This window comes from Ursus arctos, unplaced genomic scaffold, assembly GCF_023065955.2.
Source record: "Ursus arctos isolate Adak ecotype North America unplaced genomic scaffold, UrsArc2.0 scaffold_28, whole genome shotgun sequence".
Classification (NCBI taxonomy): Eukaryota; Metazoa; Chordata; class Mammalia; order Carnivora; family Ursidae; genus Ursus; species Ursus arctos.
In genome coordinates, this window is record NW_026622963.1 from 32,864,346 (window position 1) to 32,888,381 (window position 24,036).

At 38.2% G+C, this 24,036-nt stretch overlaps 1 protein-coding gene across 4 annotated transcripts in view; it reads left to right on the forward strand.

The window, feature by feature from the left end:
- FANCI (FA complementation group I) overlaps positions 1-24,036 on the forward strand; it is a 78,716-nt gene that overhangs the window by 32,301 nt on the left and 22,379 nt on the right. For all 4 annotated transcript variants that reach the window (XM_026510451.4, XM_048220742.2, XM_057303682.1 and 1 more), the window contains exons 13-20: positions 1,503-1,683; positions 3,140-3,227; positions 12,022-12,152; positions 12,851-12,921; positions 14,130-14,244; positions 15,355-15,477; positions 17,183-17,251; positions 23,648-23,749. In XM_026510451.4, the coding sequence (XP_026366236.2) occupies positions 1,503-1,683; positions 3,140-3,227; positions 12,022-12,152; positions 12,851-12,921; positions 14,130-14,244; positions 15,355-15,477; positions 17,183-17,251; positions 23,648-23,749 (880 nt within the window). The remainder of the gene's footprint in view (positions 1-1,502; positions 1,684-3,139; positions 3,228-12,021; positions 12,153-12,850; positions 12,922-14,129; positions 14,245-15,354; positions 15,478-17,182; positions 17,252-23,647; positions 23,750-24,036) is intronic.

The window sequence follows — 24,036 nt, forward strand, 5'->3', positions numbered from 1 at the left end:
GTATTAGTTCTCTTCATTGAGTTTTGTTGCTTCTCTTTCAAGGTGGTCTTTTTTTCTTATATTTGGTGATTATTGGTTGTCTCCTAATTGTTGCTGGTGATTGCCGTTAGTTTGTCTGAGAGTGCCATATTGTGGGATACGGTGTACCTCTGCCGTGAAGGTGGTGGTAGGATATGCCAAGGGCTGACCTCCCTAACTGTCAGCATGTTGCATACTCAGAGTGCTTCTCTGCCTCTGAGGCCCGAGCTCCTCGACTCACAGATCCCACCTAAGTATAGCCTCATTGTTACTCACTTCTTGCCATAACTGGGGGTGCACTGGGCTGTTGGAGAAGAAGGTCCAGAAGGATGCTGTGTACCTGACTGTTCATGCTGGGGAATTCCAGCCAGTCACCCCACAGTGGCCCCAGGGTCCCTTCCAGGTCCCAGCACATCTGCCTTTGGTAGCTGCTTTTGAAGCCACGCCGTCGTTTTGCACTCTGGTCTGAGGCTTCATCTTTCATTCTTGTGTTACATTTCTTTCACTTTTTAAGGATTCTTTATAATTTCTAGTCAGTCAAAAACACCTTATTTTTCCCCATTGTTATGGATTGTGTAAGTGCACCGTATATAGGCGCACACATACAGACGTGTGTATCTTTTCGGCCATTCGTGGGTTTTGGGGGGTGCGAAGAATAGAGCATGTGCTCAGGCTGTTATCTTGATCCCAGATCTCCAGTGTGTGAATATTATTAAAATCTGTTGAAATGTAATGAGAATCTGTTCACAACTGTCTCCTTTATTCTTTAATGCTGAATTTATTATAATTTGTTGCTGTTTAGCAAGTAGAAATGATACAGAGGTTATTATAAGCATAGCATTTCCTCTACTGTGGGTATCCCCGAGGATTCTACTGCTGTGCAAAAGGTTATTTGTAGGTTTGGCTCATTGCTTTTGAAACCAGATCATGCATTGATTCGTACTATAAATATGAATATGATATAAATATGTGAATATATAAATTTGAATATAAATATTCCTGCTATAAATATTTACCGTGTGCCCTCTAAATGTTAGTCTTAATGCGAGTCTGTATGGGTAAAAATACAACTACAAGATGGTCTCTACCATAGAGAAACTCATTCTGGGGAGGGGGGCAAACTTGTGTGTATAGAATATAAGTGTCGTTAGTGTCATGGGGGAAATAAAAGAAGCAGCAATTAGCTTCCAGTCATGAAATCTTGAATGGAAATGTGTAATGGTCGGTACATTGAAATATTCCCGCTTCGTCTGTATGTTTTTGAACATTCTGTAGTTTCTGGATTTTCCCAGTGTTCTGTCAGTTGGAATACTAACAAGAATTCAGAATTCTGACAGATAAGGATGCATGGAAAGAAAAGGTTCATGTGAATGATGTTGGTGATCTAGGTCAAATTTGGGAAATGTGTAACATGACAGTGAGTATTATAAAGGTAAGGTATCTTCCTAAGTTTTTCTTTTTAACTCAGCTTTGTTTTCTTGCAGTGTTCATAGTTGGGATCATGTTACTCAGGGCCTGGTAGAACTTGGCTTCATTTTAATGGATTCATATGGGCCAAAGAAGATTCTTGATGGAAAAAGTAGTGAAACCAGCTCAGGTCTTTCAAAAATACCAAACCAGCATGCATGTAAGCTGGGTGCTAATATCCTGTTGGAAACTTTTAAGGTGAGTCTCTAGTTCGGCAACCATTCCCTAATTCTGTAAAACTGTATTATAAGCAGGGCATGACATTTGCTTGGGAGCTTGGAGGACAAGGAAATTTGAGTATGCAGCCGTTTCCAGGAACAGAGGTTGGGATAGTAATTGAAACATGACATCTAGCCTGATGGAATATTTGCTTTTTCATCCTTTATTTATATGAGGTTTTCATTTATTTTAATTTCTCCTTTTTCTGTTTCTTAGAAGTTTGAATATAAATTAGCTTTTCATGATTTCCTCTTCTTCCTCCAGTAGTAAATCATTTTTGATCATTTTCTGTTTTGGGGGGTGCTTTTGGATGCTATTGCCTTTTATAAAAAAATAATCTTTTAGGTCGCTGTAGAACATCAGGCTTGAAGAATCATGCTTATTGGTTCATTGTTTTTGAAGAAACCAAAATAGTTCTTAACATTTTTAAAGTCATTACCATATAATGACTGTCATTTCAATCTTAATTTCTGAAACAGCTTTCAAAAATACATTTCCTTTCAATTAAAACAAAAGCTAGGTTATGTCTGAGGCTAAACAACTTTGCTAATGGTTCATCTACGTCATTTTCTTGACTTCGAATTAATGTAGCTACATGCCAAAAGTGTCTGCTGAAAATGTTATTGGGAGGCTCATTTGAATGTGTATCTAGTGTTCTGATCCAGAACTACGAAGTGAATGTATAATAGTCCTCGAGAGTTGTGTGTTAGGTGATATAAATGACCCTTTTAAATAGTAATCTGATTAAAAGAGTAAGAGATTTTAATATTTTTTAAAATTGTTTTTCTAAAACTAGTGAGGTTCTCTTTGGTTTCACACAGATGTTGTCTTGGTCAAGGCATCTGTAAAGCATGTAATTTACTACTACTGATCTAGTGTTAGTCTGAGGTCTGAAAGAAATTAGTCTGTACCTTAAAATAATCAAGTCGAGGTAAGAATTTTAATGAAAATTCTAGTGAAAATTCAAAACAAGTCTTTTTTTTTTTTTTTAAGGTGACTACTGTGCTTCCAGAAACTGGAGAAGGGTTTGGTGAAGGTTTTTGGGATTTCCAGAAATTTTCATAGGCATTTAAATTTTAAGATGAAAGTCATGCATAGCATAATGTCAGAAATAAGGGTTTGGCATGTAATGGATACCTAAGTAGAATTATTCCTGTTTGGTGCTGAATCTAACACATCAGTACTTTCATATGAGCTCTCTTTTAGGCTAATGAGCATGGTAGTTTGCCCTGCTGATGAATCTTCTGAGCACAGAATAAGGATAGAATTGAGTGACTGTATCATTCTAGATGATTCGCAGTGTATTTGTCTTTGAAATAAACGGTCAAGTTGTATCCATATCCAAACTGTTCCTCATTCTGCCTGACCTAAATTGATGCAGTTGTAAGCTGAAGGTCACCATGGGATATGTTATTGACTGTTCTGTTCTTTTTAGATCCATGAGATGATCAGACAAGAAATTCTGGAGCAAGTACTCAACAGGGTTGTTACCAGAGCATCCTCTCCCATCAGTCATTTCTTAGGTCAGTTCTTAGAACTGTGGAAGAGTGAAAAGGTGTGAAAGTTCTAAGGAATATCTTTGTGTAAATATCATACTGTTTTGGTCCTGCAATTTTTTTTTTTTTTTTAAATAGGCTCCATGCCCAGTGTGGAACCCAATGCAGGGCTTGAACTCACAATGCTGAGATCAAGACCTGAGTTGAGATCAAGAGTCAGACTCTTATCCAACTGAGCCATGCAGGCACCGTGGTCCTGGAAAAAAATTTTTAATGATGCAGTATTTTAATGCAGTATCTTTGATTATGATGCCCATGAGACATAAGTCCATTTACATTGTGGTCGTCAAGAAGGAAAGGAGTATATAACTAATGAGTAAAACTTGTATCTTTCATCAGCTCTCTCTCTTCTGTTTTTACTGTTTCTCTAGTGAGTGTCGTCCTTATGCTGCAACTCATTGACCTCCTATCTCCTTAACCCTTGACGTTTGGCTTCAGTACTCTTTGTATTTTAATACATATCTTCTTTTTTTTTTTTTTTTTTAAGATTTTATTTATTTATTTGACAGAGGGACAGCCAGCGAGAGAGGGAACACAAGCTAGGGGAGTGGGAGAGGAAGAAGCAGGCTCCCAGCAGAGGAGCCTGATATGGGGCTCGATCCCAGAACGCCGGGATCACGCCCTGGGCCGAAGGCAGACACTTAACAACTGAGCCACCCAGGCACCTCTTTAATACATATCTTCTAATGCCGAATCCACTGGTCTTTTCTTAGCCACCAACTTTCCTAATTTCTCTATCATTCAACACCGTTTATAACTCCCCCCTGAAACTTTCTTAGATAGGTTCTCTGGTAACTAACAGTTTGCTTCTTCTTTTTTTTTTTTTTTTTTTTTTAAGATTTTATTTATTTATTTGACAGAGATAGAGACAGCTAGCGAGAGAGGGAACACAAGCAGGGGGAGTGGGAGAGGAAGAAGCAGGCTCCTAGCGGAGGAGCCTGATGTGGGGCTCGATCCCAGAACGCCGGGATCACGCCGTGAGCCGAAGACAGGCACTTAACCGCTGTGCCACCCAGGCGCCCCTAACAGTTTGCTTCTTACCCTGTGTGTGATCAGTTCTTCTCTTCTTCCTTTAGTGGTTCCTTTTCTTCTACCCTTCAGCATGAAGATTCTGAAAAGTTCAGTACTTGACACTTTATTCTACTTTTTTCCCCTTCTTTACAGCTTTATTGAAGTACAGTAATCTCTACATATTTAAAGTCTAACGGTTTGATGACTTGACATGCGTACAGCTGTGAAACCATCTGCACGATGAAGGTGACATATCACCCGCAGAGGTTTCCTGGTGCCTCTTCATAATTCTTTCCTCCAACCCACTCTTCCTCCCCACCTCCTGTCTCCAGTCGAGTCTGCTTTCTGTCTGTAAATTAAATGCCATTTTTTGAATTTTATGTAAATGGAATCCCGTATGCACTCCTGTTTTTGTCTGGCTTCTTTCACTCAGCATAATTCTTGTGAGATTTTTCCATGGTTGTTGCATGGATCAGTAGTTGGTCACTTTTTATTATTAGCAGTACTACCTGGTGAGAATATAACCTCAATTTGTTTATTCATTCGCCTGTGGACAGGTTATGTAGGTTGTTGCTGGTTTGGGACTATTATGAATAAAGCTGCTATGAACATTCACGTATAAGTCTTTCTGAGGAAATATGCTTTCATTTCTCTTGGGAAAATACCTGGTAGTGGAATGGGAGCATCATATGGGAGATCTATGTCTAATGGTTTAAGAAACTGCCAGACTGTTTTCCAAAGTGGTTGTACCACTTTACATTTCTACCAGCAGTGTTGCTAGTCACTCCACATCGTGACCAATACTTGGTATGGTTAGTCATTTTAATTTTAGTCATTCTGATAGGTGCATGATAGTATCTCATCATGGTTTTCACATGTCTGTTCAGATCTTTTGGTCCACTTTTTAAAATTGAGTTGTTTGCCCCCTTATTACTGAGTTGTGAAAGTTCTTTATATGTTCTGAATACAAGTCCTTTGTCAGATGTGTGTTTTGCAAATACTTTTCTGGTTTGTGGTTTGACTGAATGTTTGTAACAGTGTCATTTGAAGAGCAAGTATTTTTAATTTATCAGTTATCAATTTATCGGTTTCTTTTTATAGTTTCTGCTTTTCGTGTCATGTATTAATCCTTGCCTAAACCCAAGATCACTGAGATTCGCTGAGATTTTTTCCTATATTTTCTACTAGAAGCTTTATAGTTATAGCTCTTATACTTAGCTTTATGATCCATTTTTGTTAAATTTTATATATGGTGTAGAGTAACTGTCCCCCCCACCCTTTGGCTATTCAGTTGCTCCAGCACAACTTTTTAAAAAGGTTATCTTGGCATTACCATGGAATCTTGGAATTATATGGCATCCTTGCTGAAATCAACCAACCATATGTATGTGGGTCTATTTTAGGAATCTTCTGTTCCAGGGATCTGTTATTGTCTTGATTAATATACCTTTGTAATAAGTCTTAAAATCAAATAGTGTAAATCTTTCAGCTTTGTTCTTTTTCAAAATAGTTTTGGCTAATCTAGGTGCTTTGCATTTCAAAGTAAGTTGTAGAATTAACTTGTCAATTTTTATAATAGACCTGCTCAGGTTTGATTGAGCTTGCCTTGATTCGATGGGTCAGTTTGGGAGACAATTGGCATCTTAACAATACTGAGTCTTCTAACCCATCCATGAACATAATAGATCTCTCCATCTATATAGGTCTTCTGTAATTTCTTTTAGCGATGTTTGTAGACTTCAGTATGAATCTTGCATATCTTTTGTCAGCTTTATCCCTAAGTATTTCATTTTTTTGATGCTATTGTACGTGATATTTTTTAAATTTCAATTTCTAATTGTTAACTGTCAGCATGTAAAAATGGTTGCTTTTTTATGCTGATCTTATATTCTGCAACATTGCTAAACCCACTTTATTAGTTATAATTAATTTTTGGCAGTTCTGTAGGATTTTCTACATAGAAATCATGTTACCTGCAAATCAAAACATTCCTAATATCAGTAATTTGCATCTTCTTTTCTTTATCAGTTTGGCTTAGAGACTTGTCAGTTTTACTGATCTTTCAAAGAATGAGCTTCTGGTTTGAATTCTTTCCATTGTTTTCTATTTGCAATTTCATTGATTTCTGCTTATTTCTTCTTATTTTTTTTTAAATTTCATTTATTTACTTGAGAGAGAAAAAAAAGCACAAGCAGGGGAAGGAGCAGAGGGAGAGTGAGGGGAAAGAATCTCAAGCAGACTCTGTGCTGAGCTTGGAGCCTGACACAGGGCTTGATCCCATGACCCTGAGATCATGACCTGAGCCAAAACCAAGAATTGGATTCTTAACAGACTGAGCCACCCAGACACCCCTCTGCTTCTTATTTCTTACCTTTTGCTTGCTTTGGGTTTATTTTGCTCTTGTAAGTGGTTGAAAAAAATCAAAAGAAGAATATTTCATGTCACGTGAAAAATTTAGATTTCAGAGTTCATAAAGTACAGTATTATTGGAATATAGCCAAGCTTAATCATTTATGTGTTTTCTATCTTGCTCTTACATTATACCAACAGAGTTGAGTAGTTGTTATTTATACCATGTGGCCCATGAAGCCTAAAATAGTTACTATCTGGCCCTTTACAGAAAAAGTGTACCAACTTGTGGTCTGTTATATTTGCCTGGATGTTTACATTGCTTTTTCTTCCTTCCTGATGTTCCAAGTTTCGTTTTGTTTATGTGAAGGGTTTTAACTAACATTTGTTTAATAAAAACAGGGCTGTTCAGGTTATCTAAATCTTCTGGGTGAACATTGGTAGTTTGTGTCTTTCAAGGAATTTAACCATTTCATCTGGTTTATCAACTTTATTGCCATGAAGTGTAGGGAATATTCCTTTTAACGACTGTAGGTTCTGTACCGATGTCCCCTTTCTCATTCCTGACAGCCGTGAGGTGCATCTTCTTTTTCCTTATAGCTGAAGGCAAAAGATTATCAATTTTATTCATCTTAAAAACCCAGCTTTTGATTTCACTGAATTTCTCTATGTTTTTGTTTTTAGTTTTGTTTATTTCTGCTCTTTTTTGTTTCCTTTCTACTGCTCACTTTGGGTTTAATCTGTGCTTTTTTTGGTCAGAAGCTTAGGTAATAAATTTGAGACTTTTTTTTTTCTAATACAAGCATTAAACTGTAAATTTCCATCAAAAATTGCCTTAGCTACATCCCATAAATTTTGTTATTAATTTTCATTCGGGTCCAAATACTTTTTAATTTCCCTTGTGATTTGTTCTTTAACCTGTGTGTTTGGAAGTATGTTGTTTAGCTTTTGAATATTTGGAGATTTTCCAGGTATTTTTCTGTTGTTGATTTCTAATTTGTGGTTATAAAACATACAGTCTATATGACATGACTTTTTTTTAGTTTACTTATTTATTTAGGTAATCTCTATCCCCGGCGTGGAGTCCAAACTCAAAACCCCAAGATCAAGAGTCAGATGCTCTTGTGATGGAGTCAGCCAGGCACCCCTATGACATGAATTTTTAAAAATTTATTGAGACTTGTTTCATTCTCAGAATATGGTCCATTTTAAAAAATGTTCTATGTGCTTTTGCAAAGAATATGTATTCTGCTGTTATTAGGTACAGTTTTCCATAACTCAGGTGATTGAAATCTTTTGTATCCTTACAGATTTTCTGTCTACTTCTGTTAACTATTAAGAGAGGAGTGTTGAGATCTCTGACTTTGTAATTATAGATGTGTCTGCTTCTTTTAGTTCTATCAGTTCTTGCTTTGTGTATCTTAAAACTTTGCTAATAGGGACATACTCATTTAAGATTGTTATGTCCTTTTGGTTAATTGACCTGTTAATCATTATGAAATGATCTTTTTTGTTCCTGGGAATATCATTTGTTCTGATGTCTACTTTGATATTAATATAACTTCTCCAGTTTTGTTTCTCTCTCTCTCTTTCTCTTTCTTTCTTTCTTTCTTTCTTTACATTTATTTATTTTAGAGAGAGCATTGATTTGGGGGGGCAGGTAGAGAGACTCTTAAGCAGACTCTGCACTGAGTGTGGAGCCCGATGCGGGGCTCCATCTCACAACCCTGAGATCATGACCTGACCTGAAATCAAGAGTCAGATGCTTAACCCACTGTACCCCCAGGTGCCCCTCTCCAGTTTTCATCTTTTTAGTTTTAACTTATTTATATCTTTATAGTTAACATGGGTTTCTTGTAGACAACATACAATTGTCTTACTTTTTAAATCTTTTTTTGATAATCTTGGACTTTAAATTGGGGCATGCCATTTACATTTAATGTGATTTTTAAAATGTGATTATCATCTAGCTCTTTGTTTTCTATTTTGTCCATCTGTACTTGGTTCCTTTTTGTCTCCTTTTCTGCCGCCTTTTGGGTTGAATTTTTTTTTAATTCCATTTTATCTTGCTAATTTGATGACTTCTAGCTCTGTTTTATTTTCTTTCAGGTTGCTTTAGGGTTTATGATACGTCTTTAACTTCTCAGTCTACCTTAGTGGTACACCTCAACAGCGTACGTCCATTTCTTACCTCTACTCCTGTGACTTGTGCTATTCGCATGCATTTTACTTCTCTGTTTATTGAATTATGTCTACGTTGTGGTTATGTTTGCTTTAAACAGTCAATTGTCTTTTAAGAATTTTTTAAAATAAGAGGGGCGCCTGGGTAGCGCAGTGGTTAAGCATCTGCCTTCGGCTCAGGGCGTGATCCCAGTGTTCTGGGATCGAGCCCCACATCAGGCTCCTCCACTAAGAGCCTGCTTCTTCCTCTCCCACTCCCCCTGCTTGTGTTCCCTCTCTCGCTGGCTGTCTGTCTCTGTCAAAAAATAAATAAAATCTTTAAAAAAAAAAAAAAAACTTTTTTTTTAAATAAGAAAACGTCTTTTATTTTTACCCGTGCATTTACCATTTCCCCACTGAGCAGGGAGCCTGATTTGGGCCTTGATCCCGGGACTCCGAGATCATGACCTGAGCCAAAGGCAGATGCTTAACCACCTGAGGCACCCAGGTGCCCATAGATCCAGATTTCTGTCCAGTACATTTTCTGTCTGACTGCCTTTAACTTTTGATCTATTGTTTTTGGATTCTTCTATATGTCACAAAAAGTCTTCATTTAGTGTTAAGTTTTTTAAAAGATATTTTTGCTGGGTATAGAATTCCAGATTGACAGGGTTTTTTCCTTTGGTACTCTAAAAGTTACTTTACTGTTCTTTTGGTTTTCATCATTTCTAATAAGCCAGCTTTCATTCATATCCTTGTTCCTCTCTATATAATTCTTTTCAGATTTTATCAGTGGTTTTAAGCAAATTATGATGTGCTTTAGTGTAGCTTTCTCCATGTTTCTGGTGGTTGGAGTTTGTCAGGCTTCTTGGATCTGTAGGTTTATGGTTTCCATCAATTTTGGAACATTTTGAGAATATTTCTTCAAAAACTTTTTTCTGTCTTCTCCCTCCCACCAGCACACACTCCCCCCAACCTCACCCCCGGCCCCATGACATTACATATGTAGTAGGCTGCCTTACATTGTTACATCGCTCACAGATTTTCATTTTTAGTCTTTTTTACTCTGTTTTGTTTTAGTTTATATTGGCATAACTTCTAGTTCCCAAATCTTTTCTTCTGCAGTGATCTTTTCCTCTGCTGTTGATCTCATACAGTAGACTTTTCATATTTAGACATTTGTATCTTCCTGAGTATAGAACCTTGTATATTATGAAGTGTCTGCACTGTGGTTCTTGTAATGCAAACTATTTCTTGTCCTTTGTGACCTCTGAGAATATATCTGCCTAGTCCTTGCTGGTGAGTCTTTCCTTGGCTTCTGGTAGCTTCCTCACAGTCATACACCTACCAGAGGACAGCTGACATACAGAGGGGGCTTCTTGCACATCCCATGTAGCTCTTTCCTTCCTAGTACTCTACCCTGTGAATTCTTGTCACCTTAGCTTTCCTGAATTCCCACTTCTGTCTCTTTAAATTGGGAAAACCACTGGACTTGGAGTTTCCCCGCTCTGTGCGGCTGCCTTGAAACTCTAGGCAGGAAGATGGAGCAGTCATAAGGCTCACCCTGTGTATTTCCCTTCTCTCAGGGATCATGGTCCTGTACTACTTGTTGTCTGGTATCTGAAAATCATTGTTTAGTATGATTTGACCTTTTTTGTTATTGTTTAAAGTGGGAGGATAGGGGCTCCTGGGTGGCTCAGTCAGCTTAAGCGTCTGCCTTCAGCTTGGGTCATGATCCGAGAGTCCTGGGATCGAGCCCCACATTGGGCTCGTTGCTCAGCGGGGAGCCTGCTTTTCCCACTGCCTGCTGCTTCCCCTGTTTGTGCGTGTGTGCTCTCTCTCTCTCTCTGACAAATAAATAAAATTTTAAAAATAAAAAAATAAAGTGGGAGGATAAATTTGGTCACCATTATTCCATGATGGTGGAAAGCAGAAGTCTGTTCCTCTTCTTATACAGTCTCTTCCTTATAGATGACATGCCTATTTTCATGGCTTTGGTTGTTTTTGTGGGCTTTGACGGACATGGCTCCCAAATCTTTATGTCAAGACTGTCTTCTTTCCTGAGTTCAGTGCCTCCATTCCTGTTGGGTATTTCTATTTAGGTTTTTCTTTTTCCTTTATTTGAAATGCAATATATTTTCCTTCAGACAAAGTCCCCTTTCCATTATCTGTATTTCTATTATTTGAAGCCTGGCTCTCCAAGTTCCAGAAGCTGGAATTCCTTTTTATCTTCTCCAACATACTTGATACCTAAGTTCTCTCTTTTTTTTTTCCCTCTTACTTTTCATTTTTTCTTCATTTTTGTACCCTTCCTCCCCACCCATTGTGTAGTTCGCAGTCTTACAGCCTTGCACTTAGACCATCACCACAGCTTCCAGCTGATGCCCCTGCTTTCTTCTTCTCTTTGCAGCACCTCAACCTGCATATGCCACCAGATGAGTATTCTTAAAATGCCTGTCATTCAGGAGTCACCAGTACCTCCTTTAATAAATGATCAGCTCTTTATCCTGCCCTTAAAAGCCTTGACAGTTTGATTCGTCCTGCCTTTTCAACATTCACTTCACTTATTTATTTTTCTGAATCTTTCACTCTGGCTTCACAGATTTCCCACCATTTTCTGAATTTGTCCTGTACTTATCTTTACATATTTTGCCCTCTTCCAGAATCCAGCTAGAATTCTTCTCTTTATTCTCCTAAAGCACACCAACTCTTAACCTCCTCTTCCTTTGAGCTCCTCTTTAGACTCTGTCTCTAACATTTGCTAGGAAATAAAACTGTGTTTGAGATTATTAGGTATTCGGTGTTGATCTGTTATTTACCTCTTTCATTCTTTCAAAATGTATTTTTATTGACTCCTAACTAAATTTAAATTCTTGAAGGAAGAGAGACCATGTTTTATGGTTAAGACTATACCATGCTTACATATAATACAAGTACATAGATATTTATTGATTTACTTTAGCTTGGAAATATGAAGACATATGCTACTTGTCAGTATAATGGATTTCTTCCCGTCTTTTAGATTAATTTTTGTAGTCTTAATATTATCACAGAAGAAAGTTTGAAGTATTCTGGTTACACTGACTAGAAAAAGTATACAGGATCAGTAGAAATTTATTTTGCAGTATACTTGGGAAAAGAAACAAAAAACTTTTTACCATTTCTTTTCCCATATTTATTTTCCTTTTACTTGAAATATCTTTATTGTTTGAGGCAACTCACTATAGATTCTGTTTTTCAGATCTTCTTTCAGACATCATCATGTATGCACCCTTAGTTCTTCAGAGTTGTTCTTCTAAAATCACAGAAACTTTTGAGTATCTATCCTTTCTGCCCCTTCAGACTGTACAAGGGCTGCTGAAAGCAGTGCAGGTAAGTCTTCTGACTCCTAAGGAACTTGACAAGACTAAGGTTGAGCTACCTAATGGAAGTCTGATGTGATTCTTCATAGATATAAATGTCTGAGAAATTGTATATCCCTTGATTCTAAAGCATTGAACTTTGTATTAAAAGGGCAGGAGCATTGGGCTAGACTCCATTTCCAAGTTTACCCCTTCTTCCTGTCACGATTCTCTGTCCTTTGACTCATTTTCAAGTTAATAAAGTGATTGAAAAGCCCTTAGAAAATTGAGGACCATAGGTTTAAAGGCATTCACAATTAGTTTAAATTAATATTTCAAAGTATGCTATTGGCCTTATTACTAAGTATAATAAATATTGAAACATTATTTATTTATTTATTTATTTATTTTTAAAGATTTTTTTTATTTATTTGACAGAGATAGAGACAGCCAGCGAGAGAGGGAACACAAGCAGGGGGAGTGGGAGAGGAAGAAGCAGGCTCATAGCGGAGGAGCCTGATGTGGGACTCGATCCCAGAACGCCGGGATCACGCCCTGAGCTGAAGGCAGACACTTAACCGCTGTGCCACCCAGGCGCCCCCTGAAACATGTATTTAAAACAGAACTAAATTTCCTTATGTAAGCCAAGTTGTAACAGTGTTGGGTAGAAATGAGCTAAGGCTAATAAGCTTGGGGTGTTTTTTTTTTAACCACTTCTTTGTCTTTCAGCCCCTTCTCAAAGTCAGCATGTCAGTGAGAGACTCCTTGATACTTGTCCTTCGGAAAGCCATGTTTGCCAGGTATGGAGCATCCCGCAAGACCCTAGCAAGTAATGCCTTCTGGTGTTACCCACCATCCTCTCTGCTGTCTCCTCGAACAGCCTGTTCACAGTGGTCATGCAGATGTCTGACCCGGCAGGACAGCTTCCATCTAGCAAGACCTTGTGCTGAGTGTAGGCTTCCTTCTCTCATTCAGTTTTCAGAGTAACCATATAAAGTCAGAATTATTAGTTTCTACTATATAGATTAGGAAACTCTGGCTTAGAGAAGATAAATGACTTTCCCACAGTCAAGCAGAGGTTGGTGGGGCTAGAATTTGAGCTTTGATCTCAGGTACTCTGCTAACACCCCTGGAATAATCTTGGGACAAGGTTCGGTGCCAGTTGGCAACAGTTCTGAAGAGGAAAACACCTTAATTAAAATACTCAGGAAACTTACTCTAGTGAACTTCGGAATTGTGGTCTAGTGACCATAGACCACATAAATGGTTCAGTGGTCTGAGGTTTTTTTGGCTTAGCCAATGCCTCCTGACCTCTCTTCCTTTATTTCTTAGTGTATAAGCTAGAGATGATGATACCGCCTCCTAAAAAGTATTATGAGACCAGTAATGGGTAGAAAGCACTTGGTACTTTAAATATGAGATGCTCGATATCACGTTGGCTATTGTATAGTGCTTTCGTGGATATCCAGGGAACAACTAGTAATTATCCCTCTTCTAGAATTGACAGTTTTTTGTTATTCCTTACCCAGAGGCATGTCTGCTAGGCCAAGGTTTGTATGTTGTAGCATTTCCATGAATTAGAGCCTCAGTGAGAGGAGTGTATCATTTTTCTGGATGGAGGGCTTACAAGGCACCAAGCACTACACTCCTCTGTGAAGAAGGGAAGTAGTCCTTCAGACACAGAAAATCAACAATTCCCTTTGCTATTTTGTACTTATATTTGAGTTGTTGGCCCATTGGACAGCTTCTCAGTACTCCTCATTCCTCGCATAGAAGAAAGTGTAGATAGTGTTATGAGGTTGAGTAGATAGTGAAAAGTCAGCGGATTCCTCTATCACTAACTGCCAGGAACAGCTGATGCCTTGAGTATATAAATTCATTTTATTTTGCTCTGTGTTTCATGGTTTATTCCTTCGCTGTACAGAACTAACTGGATTTTTCTGACTCAGAAGCCTGTTGTATACTTAGTACTGTTTATTAACTACTTTTCTGTCTGTTCCTGAGCTAGCCAGCTTGATGCCCGAAAGTCTGCGGTTGCTGGCTTCTTGCTGCTCCTGAAGAACTTTAAGGTTCTGGGCAGCTTGTCGTCCTCTCAGTGCAGTCAGTCCATCGGCATTAGCCAGGTAAGCGTTGTGCGCACGGCACCGCGGTTTGCGGATTGTGCGCACGGCACCGTGGTGTGCATAGGAGCAGGAATTGATGACGTGCAAGCTGTGCTTTTTCCCTCCTGCTCGCGTGGTACAAATGATCCTGTAACTGAGAGTCTGAGTCTAGATGCTATTATTCTCCCCGTTTTTAATAGTTTATTTACTGTGCACATGAACTTCTTTTAAACCTGATAATCTGAAAAAAAAAAAAAAAACAAACAACTTTTTACAATTTTTTGGTAATCTGGACTTTGGAGCAATAAAATTGTTTTTATAACTTGTGTATTATATGACTTGTAAATAACAAATTAATGTGACAGTTTTATCAAGAATCCTTTATTGCTCTAGTGTAACTCTACAAAACTTCTGTTGATAACATATGGCACAGATTAAATATTAGGAGCACAGGGTATCAGTGTACTGTTATCAGCATCCCCATCTTAAGGATGAGAAGACTAAGGCCCAGGAAGGTTAAATAACTTGTCCAGGGTGATAGAAGCAGCAACGGGCAGAGCGGGGATTCTACTGCTCAGGCCTGTAGTGAGGATTAGGAGTCTTGGTCTACAGCTGCTGGATTTATTATATAAATCAAACAAGGGCTGTTATTATTCTTTGTCTTCTCCATTTCTAAACTAAAAATTACCCACCTCTAAACCTCTCAGGATTTTGTGGAAGCAAAAAGAGCTAGATTCTGCTAGCTACTGAAGACATTTAAAGGAAGCATTTTAGGCCTTTTAAGTAAAACCAAGTATATTATGACTCCTGGATTCTAGAGGTGTGAAATAATCTGTGTGCCTTCCTAAGCAGCTGACTCTGTCAAGGAAGACCTTAAGGGATGGACAAGAGCTAATGTTAAAATGCTTGAAAATTCTTTCTTCTTTTTTTTTTTTTTTAAATTCTTATTCTAAACCAGAATAAGAGTGGCACTTACAGTAGCCTTGTGATGATTGTAATGTCGGCCCCAGTCCTGGGTTGTGCCTTGTGAGGAAAGCTAAGTCTAAGTTTCTGACCAAGAACATAGGCTCATTTTATGTCCTTTATGAAAATTAATTTGGTAAAATAAGAACCGGCCTCTCCTCCTTTCAGGTCCATGTGGATGTTCACAGCCGTTACAATTCTGTTGCCAATGAAACTTTCTGCCTTGAGATCATGGATAGTTTGAGGAGATGCTTAGGCCAGCAGGCTGATGTTCGACTCATGCTTTATGAGGTAAATCAGAATGGAAGGAATGTAGCAACCCCCAACTAATAATCCTCTTTATTTTAATAAATTTTTTTCTGATTATAAAAGTATAGTTCACTCTTATTTGATGCAGTTAGGATTGGTAGTTTGTGATGGTTAGCCAAAATTCCAGACACCCGGAAGAAAACAAGATACTAAGCATAAACCACATTGTACAGTTTACACACCGTAAACCTATCATTTAGGGAAGGCTCTGTGTCGGTGTAGGAGACTGTTTCCTAGCCGGATTCCCAGCCGCCCACCAAGGGCCAGTCTTGCAAGAAGGCTTTACTAAGGATAACAGTCGCAGACCTACTATGTCGACTCTTTTCTGGAGTCATCGATGTGCAAAAAAGAATCTGCCCTTATCTAGCTCCAAATTTTACAAATTAACTTGATATGGATCATAGACTGATCTGTTAGGATATTGGTGTTCATTTATTCATCGGTTTGTAAAAACTCTGTATGTTGCTATTAACACTTTTGGTCATATTTGTTGCAAGTGTATGCCAGGTTGCCATTTGCTTGGTGGTGGTGGTGGTGGTGGTGGTGGTGGTGGTGGTGGTGGTGGTGATACTTCTATACCTACAAAAATACTAATTTTTGGTTGTTTAAAAATCTATTGATCATTTCCTTTAAGATATGTTATTTTTATGTGTGAAGAGTCCATAGCCTTCCAATGTATATTCACTAATATGTTCTTCTAGTTTTTTATGATTTTGTTTTTTATGTTTAGCTGCTTAATCCATCTGAAGTTTGCCTTGCTATAATATGTAAAGAGTTAACTTCTCTCCAGGTTAACCAGTTGCCCAGACATTATTGCCTTCTTCATGTGTACTACGTCTGTTTCTGTTTGTATACTATTCCTTGATTACATCTCTAGATTTTTGTGCCAAGACCACAAGTGTCTTTTATCATTATACATTTATAAAAAATTAGGGCAAAATTTCCTTTGTGTCTTTTCTTTAAAAAAATGTTTTAGGGGGTCAACTCTCATTTGCTTTTTCTCGAAGATGAACTGTACAATCTCTTTTCCTGGTTCCAAAATGAAAGTTCTCCCCAGGATTTTAATTTAAATAGTTTTTTTGCCAGGGGGGCAGAGAGAGAGGGAAAGAGAGAATCTTAAGCAGACTCTATGCCCAGCACAGAGCCCAATGCAGGGCTCAATCTCAGGACGCTGAGATCATGACCTGAGCCGAAGTCAAGAGTCGAATGGTTAACCGACTGAGTCACCCAGGCGCCCTTTAATTTAAGTAGTTTTAAACTATGACTGGGGAATTAGGGATAGGAAGAGATACCACAGTCTTTTAAATTAGGGTGCTTAGGGCCAGGAGACACTTTTGAAGCACTGGAAACTAAGTGGACATGATGTCCTAGAAGAGAAGACTTAAGGATGAGAGAAAAGAATGATGCTTGGAACATTCTTGACTGTAAAGGAGCAAAGTACTCCAAAGCCAGAAGTGACCTGTTGTTTAAAAATTGTAACGGTTATGGTCAGTTTATTAATCCAGTTCTCCGTGATCAGAGATCTCTTTTTACCTCTTTTTAGGCAAATAATCTAAACTTCCTGAATTGTTTCTCCTTCTGCAAATATGGTCTCAATCTTTTTCAAAGAAAGAGTATTGTTTTAAAGTTATGATTGTTCAGATCACTAGTATATCTGTTAAAGAGCTTACTATTTTTTTCCTCTTAGGGTTTCTATGATGTCCTTCGAAGGAACTCTCAGCTGGCTAATTCAGTCATGCAGACTCTACTTTCCCAGGTAATACATATTTTTTATTTTATGGATATACAGAACAGATAACAAGGCATGGAGAGATGATTGACATTTTCCAGACTTTTCAAAATATAAAATAATTCCCAAATAATACCCTGGTTGGTACATCGTAAACATGCCTGGATATGTGATGCTGTCCTGATGTTTTGTTTTAAATACCACCTATCTGTCCGCCTTCTTGCCATCATCAGAACGGTTATCCTCCCAGCTAGTGGTGTGCACCCTAAGTCAGGAGGACATATTAGGGGCACCCGAGTGGCTCAGTTGGTTAAGTGTCTGCCTTCAGCTCAGATCATGATCCCAGAGTCTGGGATCACGCCTTACGTCAGGCTCCCTGCTCAGTGGAGAGCCTGCTTCTCTCTCTGCCTGCTGCTCCCCCTGCTTGTGCTCTCTCTGTCTCTCACACATGCTCGCTCTGTCTCAAATAAATAAATAAAATCTTTAAAAAAAAAAGAAGGGGGCATGTTAAAGAACCATTTGTATAAGGGTTATCAACAGCCGTGTCTGTTTTATTTCTAAAAGAAAAAAATCTGAAGCAAATATCGCAAAATATGGACATGTTAAATCTGGGTTACAGATCCATGGGTGTCTACAGGTTATTTTCTGTACTTTACAGTTTAAAAAAAGATTTTTAAATTAAGAAATATTTCATAGGATGATCACAATGAGAAAAATTCAGCTGGAGAATATTTGGCATAAATAAGATCTTTTACCCTGAACATTTATTCATTAAGCATTATTTGAATCTTTTTTTTAACTGCTTTATTGAGAAATAATTTACATATCATACAATTCACCCATTTAAAGTGTACAACTCATTGGTTTTTAGTGTATTCATAGAATTGTGCAAACCATCACCCCAACCAATTTTAGAACATTTCATCACCTCAGAAAGAAGCCTCATACACTTTAGCTACCACCCCCTAATTTTCTCATCCTTCTCCCACCCACCTAGCCCTAAGCAACACTAATCTGTGTGTTGTGGACATTTCATATACATGAAATCATACAATATGTGGTTTTTTGTGACTGATGTCTTCGACTTAATGTTTTCACAGTTTATCCGTGTTGTAGCATCTATCAGTACTTCATTCCCTTTTATGGCTAAATGGTATTTGAATCTTTTTATATATCGAGAGTTTGTTGGTTCGTAACCCTTACAGAGCTTCCCGGGTATAAGCTGAAGCTGGCCCTTATACTCAGAGAGCAAGGAGAGACCAGCACAAGAGGCAGGCCACTCCAGGTTGGTAGGTAGCAGTTTTAAGAAGCAAAAGGAACTTACATGTGAAGCTTGTCTTGGGCAGCAGCAAGACCAGTGCATCCCCACAGTCACCTGCCACATCATAAAAGGTTAAACAGAGCCCTTAACTGGGCTCAGTCACATATACTGTGTAGATGTTCTCAGCACCACATCACCATCTCAAGGCCATGTTCTGGGAGCAGAAAAGGCAAGCAAAACCCACATTTCAAGGACAGGGAAGGGGAGGGTGAGGACCTCTGATCCCCCAGGTCCAGCTCACGGGTAAACTAGTGGTCACATCTTCTTGGTAACAGAGTTCAGGATGCTGTTATGTACTGATAGTAACAACAATACCGACTGTGTTTTAGAGAGGGCCAAGCGTGTATGAGGCGCTATATGTGGGTGATCTCATTCGATCCTACAAAATCCTGTGAAATAAAAGTTGTTATCTCCATTTTAGATTCTGAAAGGTTAAGTAATTTAATTTGTCCAAGATCACATAGATAGGAAGTGGCAGAGCTGGGATTTGAACTCATATCTTCCTGGCTCAAGAGCCCAAGCATGAAAATCCTCATATAAAAAACACTAGATAAAAAACAAGGAGAATCTTTTCAGCAAATGATGTTGTGAAAACTGGATGTTCACATTCCGAAAATGAATTTGGATTCTTATCTTACACTGTGTACAAAAATTAACCCAGTATGGATCAAAGACCGAAACACTAAGAGCTAAAATTATAAAACTCCTAAAATGGAAGGGAAAGTCTTCATGACATTGGATTTGTTAATGATTTCTTGGACATTGACCAGAGGAACAGGTAACAAAAGAAAAAAGAGATAAATTGTCTTCATCAAAATTAAAAACTTTTGTGCAAAGAACACTATTTACAGAGTGAAAAGGCAATCCACAGAGTGGAAGAAAATATTTACAAATCATATATCTCCAATAAGGGATTAATATCTAGAATATATAAAGAACTCCTACAACTCAACAGACAACAGACCAATTAAAAAATGGGCAAAGGACTTGAATAGACATTCATCCAAGATATATATAAACACAAATCGCCAATAAACACATGAAAAAATGCTCAACATCACTAATCATAAGGAAAATACAAATCACAGCCACAGTGAGATACCACTTCATACCCGTTAGAGTAGCTACTATCAAAGTGAAAAATAACGAGTGGTGGTGTGTGTATAAAGAAATTGGAACCCTTGTGCATTAATGGTGGTAAGGTAAAATGGTACACCTGCTGTGGAAGTATGTATGGCAATTCTTTAAAAAAATTAAGCAGAATTACCATTTGATCTAGCATTTCCCCTTTGGGTATATACCCAAAAGAAGTGAAAGCAGGGATCTTGCTTTTTTTTTTTTTTAAGATTTTATTTATTTATTTGACAGAGAGAGAGACAGCCAGGAAGAGAGGGAACACAAGCAGGGGGAGTGGGAGAGGAAGAAGCAGGCTCATAGCGGAGGAGCCTGATGTGGGGCTCGATCCCAGAACGCTGGGATCACGCCCTGAGCCGAAGGCAGACGCTTAACCGCTGTGCCACTCAGGCGCCCTGGAATCTTGCATTTTTAATCCAATATGACACCCTTCCTTTGGATGGGAATGCCTAGTCCATTCACATTTGATGTAATTATTGTTATAGTTGGATTTAGGTCTGCTATTTTGCTATTTCATTCCTTTATTGACTTTTTTTTTTTAAGATTTTATTTATTCGACAGAGATAGAGACAGCCAGCGAGAGAGGGAACACAAGCAGGGGGAGTGGGAGAGGAAGAAGCAGGCTCATAGCAGAAGAGCCTGATGTGGGGCTCGATCCCATAACGCCGGGATCACGCCCTGAGCCGAAGGCAGACGCTTAACCGCTGTGCCACCCAGGCGCCCCCCTTTATTGACTTTTTAACTCTATGTTTTACATTTTTTAAATTTTTTAAAAAGATTTATTTACTTTATAGAGACAGTATGCATGAGAAAGCAAGTTGGGGGAGGGGAAGAGGGAGAGAATCTTCAAGTAGACTCCCTGCTGAGCACAGAGCCCAACGTGGGGCTCCACCCCACAACCCATGAGATCATGACCTGAGCCGAAACCAGGAATCAGACGCTCAACCCATTGAGCCGCCTAGGCGCCCCTTTTGTTGTATTTCTAATTTTGCTCTAGAGGTTACAGTGCGTATCTTTAATTTATTATTATATATTTAGGTCAATACTAATATACTTCCAGTAAAATATAGGAACTTTGATCCACCTTCCTGCCTTTATGATATTGTCATACATGTTACATCTATGTTAAAATCCCAGCAAGACAGTGTTGTATTTTGTTTTAAACAGTTATATATATATATATATATATATGTCTTCTATAAAAATTAAGGGAAAAAATTGTACAGACACAATCTTTTCTACATACCAACTTTTTAATTGCCAGTGCTCTTCATTCTTGTGGATTCAGGTTTACCATCTTCAGTAACTTCCCTTCAGCCTGACGAACTTCTTTTTAGTATTTCTGTTGTGCAGGTCTGCTGGCAGTGACTTCTCTCAGTCTTCATCTGTATAGAGATACATCATTTTGCCTTCATTTTTGAAGGATAGTTTCACTGGAAATAGAACTTGTAGTTCACAGTTTTTTCTTTCGGTACTTTGTACCATTTCAGTGTCTTTTGGTTTCCATTGTTTCTCAAGGAGCTGATTCCTGAGTGAACCAATTATTGTGTCTTTGGTTTCTGTATTTTCTATGTCGTTTTTCTCTTGCTCCTTTCAAGATTTTTTTGCTTGTCAGGGTTTTAAGAGTTTGTATGTTTACATGTGATTCTTTTTGTGTTTCTATTTGAGTTCATTAAGCTTTATGGGATCTATAAGTTGATGCTTTTCACCAAATTGAAGAAATGCCCACTATCTCATCAAATATTTTTTCTGCCTCCTCACCTTTCATTCTGGGACTTCAGTTGTATATATATTGTAATGCCTGATTTTGTTTCACAGATCTTTGAGATCTGATTCATTTTTCCTCAATATTTTTTACCCTTCAGATTTGATATTTTCTCATAATCCATCTTCGAGTTCACTTATTCTTTCTTCTGCATCTCAGATCTGTTGTTTTACTCTTGAATGTGTCTTAAATTTTAACAAATGCATTTTTGTGTCTATTGAAATTAACCATATGATTTTTCTTCTTTAACATGTTACTGTGGTGAATTGTATTATTTAATTTTCTAAACCAACATTGCACTCCTGAGATAAACCCAAATTGATTATGATATATTACCTTTTTTGTACATTATTGTATTCAGCTTAGTAATACTTCATTTAGAATTTTTACATATATGTTTATAAGAGAGAATGGCCTACAATTTTTGTTTCTCATACTGAACTTCTTGGTTTACTATGAGCTAAATGATTATTAACATGAGTTAAAATGATTGGGGAATGTTCCCTCTTTTTCTAGTTTGTATAAAGTTTGAAATTAGTTATTTCTCTTCTTCCTTCTCTTCCCTCGTTTGGAAGGTATGTACTATGTTTCTTTAAATTTTTGGCTTTTGGTTCTTTAGACCACACACGTGGTGTGAATCCTAGCCCAAACTATGTTTGGAGATTAGCTTATGGTTAAAAATTCCCAGGGGAGGCTTTTTTCCTTTTCTATTTAAAGTCAAGGCTCATTTAGGTACATATCGCTACCAGCTTTTTCCATATGGTAGATTTATTTTTTTAGGTTTATCCCTAAAGGATATCTCCTTTTGAGAAGTCCGGCTTTGCGTGAGGTTCTCTGATTTAGCCTTCACCCCGTGAGGGCCCTAGTCTTCGTTTTCAGGCTCATGAGCCCTACAGCTATAGCTCTAGGCCTCTAGAATTGGCAGGTGCTCCTAGAATAAACACTAGTTTCAGAGTTCATTTGCTCATGTAGTTGCTAGATTCGTGTTTTATGACATTTTCTAATATAATGAGACGTATGAGGACTTCTCTTACTTTCCCATTGTCTTAGCTATCTAAATTTTTTAATAAATTTTTTAAAATTGTTCTCTACCAGGAGGGTTTCTTAGACCCCTTTCTTGTCTCTAACCACTTTGCTAAAAATGGAGGGTTTTTTTTTTTCTCCCTCTTACCCCACTTTTGTGTGCCATTGCTTTGTTATAATTCTGCTGAGGAAGCTGCACTTGAGTTAAGATCTCAGAGGTGTAGAAATTATTGGAAGGTCCTATACTATTTTTTTTTTTAAAGATTTTATTTATTTATTTATTTATTTGACAGAGATAGAGACAGCCAGCGAGAGAGGGAACACAAGCAGGGGGAGTGGGAGAGGAAGAAGCAGGCCCATAGCATAGGAGCCTGATGTGGGGCTCGATCCCATAACGCCGGGATCACGCCCTGAGCCGAAGGCAGACGCTTAACCGCTGTGCCACCCAGGCGCCCCGGAAGGTCCTATACTATTTATCAGAAGCTTTCCATTGCGCCTCAAGCCTGATCCTATGTAAAATCTGTATCCTGTTAACTATAGTGTACCTTTCAAACTGTAGTAAGTACCTCATCAACATTCACACACTTAAGAGGCATAAAAAATGGTGATGAAGGCATAGAGCAGTGCTTCGCAAGTCAGGTTAGTATGTGGACCAGTAAAATTGTGCAGACTCCAGAAGTAAAAAGGAGAAAATTAATAGCTAATGTTTCCTGAGCTCTATTATGTGCTGAGTAGTGTTGGTTTTTTTTTTTTAACACTTCACATATATTAGCACATTTAATCCTTATATAGCCTTATTTGTTTATAGTAATCATCTATCACAGATGAGGAATCAAGGCATGGATGCTATTACCAAGATTATTAATAAGTGGTGATACTGGGACTTGGACTCAGCCATTCCGACCCTGGAGCCTGTACTTAACTATCAAGCTATAGTGAAAATGCTGATTGCTTATGCACGTTTGGGAATTGTGTGAGAGAGCGTGGTGTGTTTTGGGGAGTTAGAAATATAGTAGGAGAGAATATCTCAACGTGATGCCTGAAGCAAGGGTGAAGGATGTGCATGAGGCCAGGCAACACAGATTTTGCTGCACTGTTCTGTGGACACTTGAGTTTGAGCAGTGAAAGAAGTGAAGAGCACTCATGAGCCATGGTGTCTTTCTTTCGTTACCATACGTAGTTAAAACAGTTCTACGAGCCAGGACCCGACGTGGTGCCGCCGCTGAAATTAGAAGCTTGTATTTTGACCCAAGGAGATGAGATCTCTCTACAAGAACCACTGGTGAGACTTTTTATTCCTCGTATAACCATTATTTTTACTGTTAAGTAAAAACAACCCTGTTGATAGAGTCTGTCTTCAGGAAGAAGTATCTTTCTTGAAAGCACTCTTCTGGGACTCCCAATGAAATTTTACTCTTAAGTCGTCCCTCCTTTTCTGATCCACCCTCACATTGGATCTGTTGGTAAGGTCATGTCAGCACTTTACTACATCGAGGCATCCGTCCCTTCCCCCAAGGAGCATTTTGTTTCCCATTTATGGCACTTGAACTATATAATATACTAAAATAT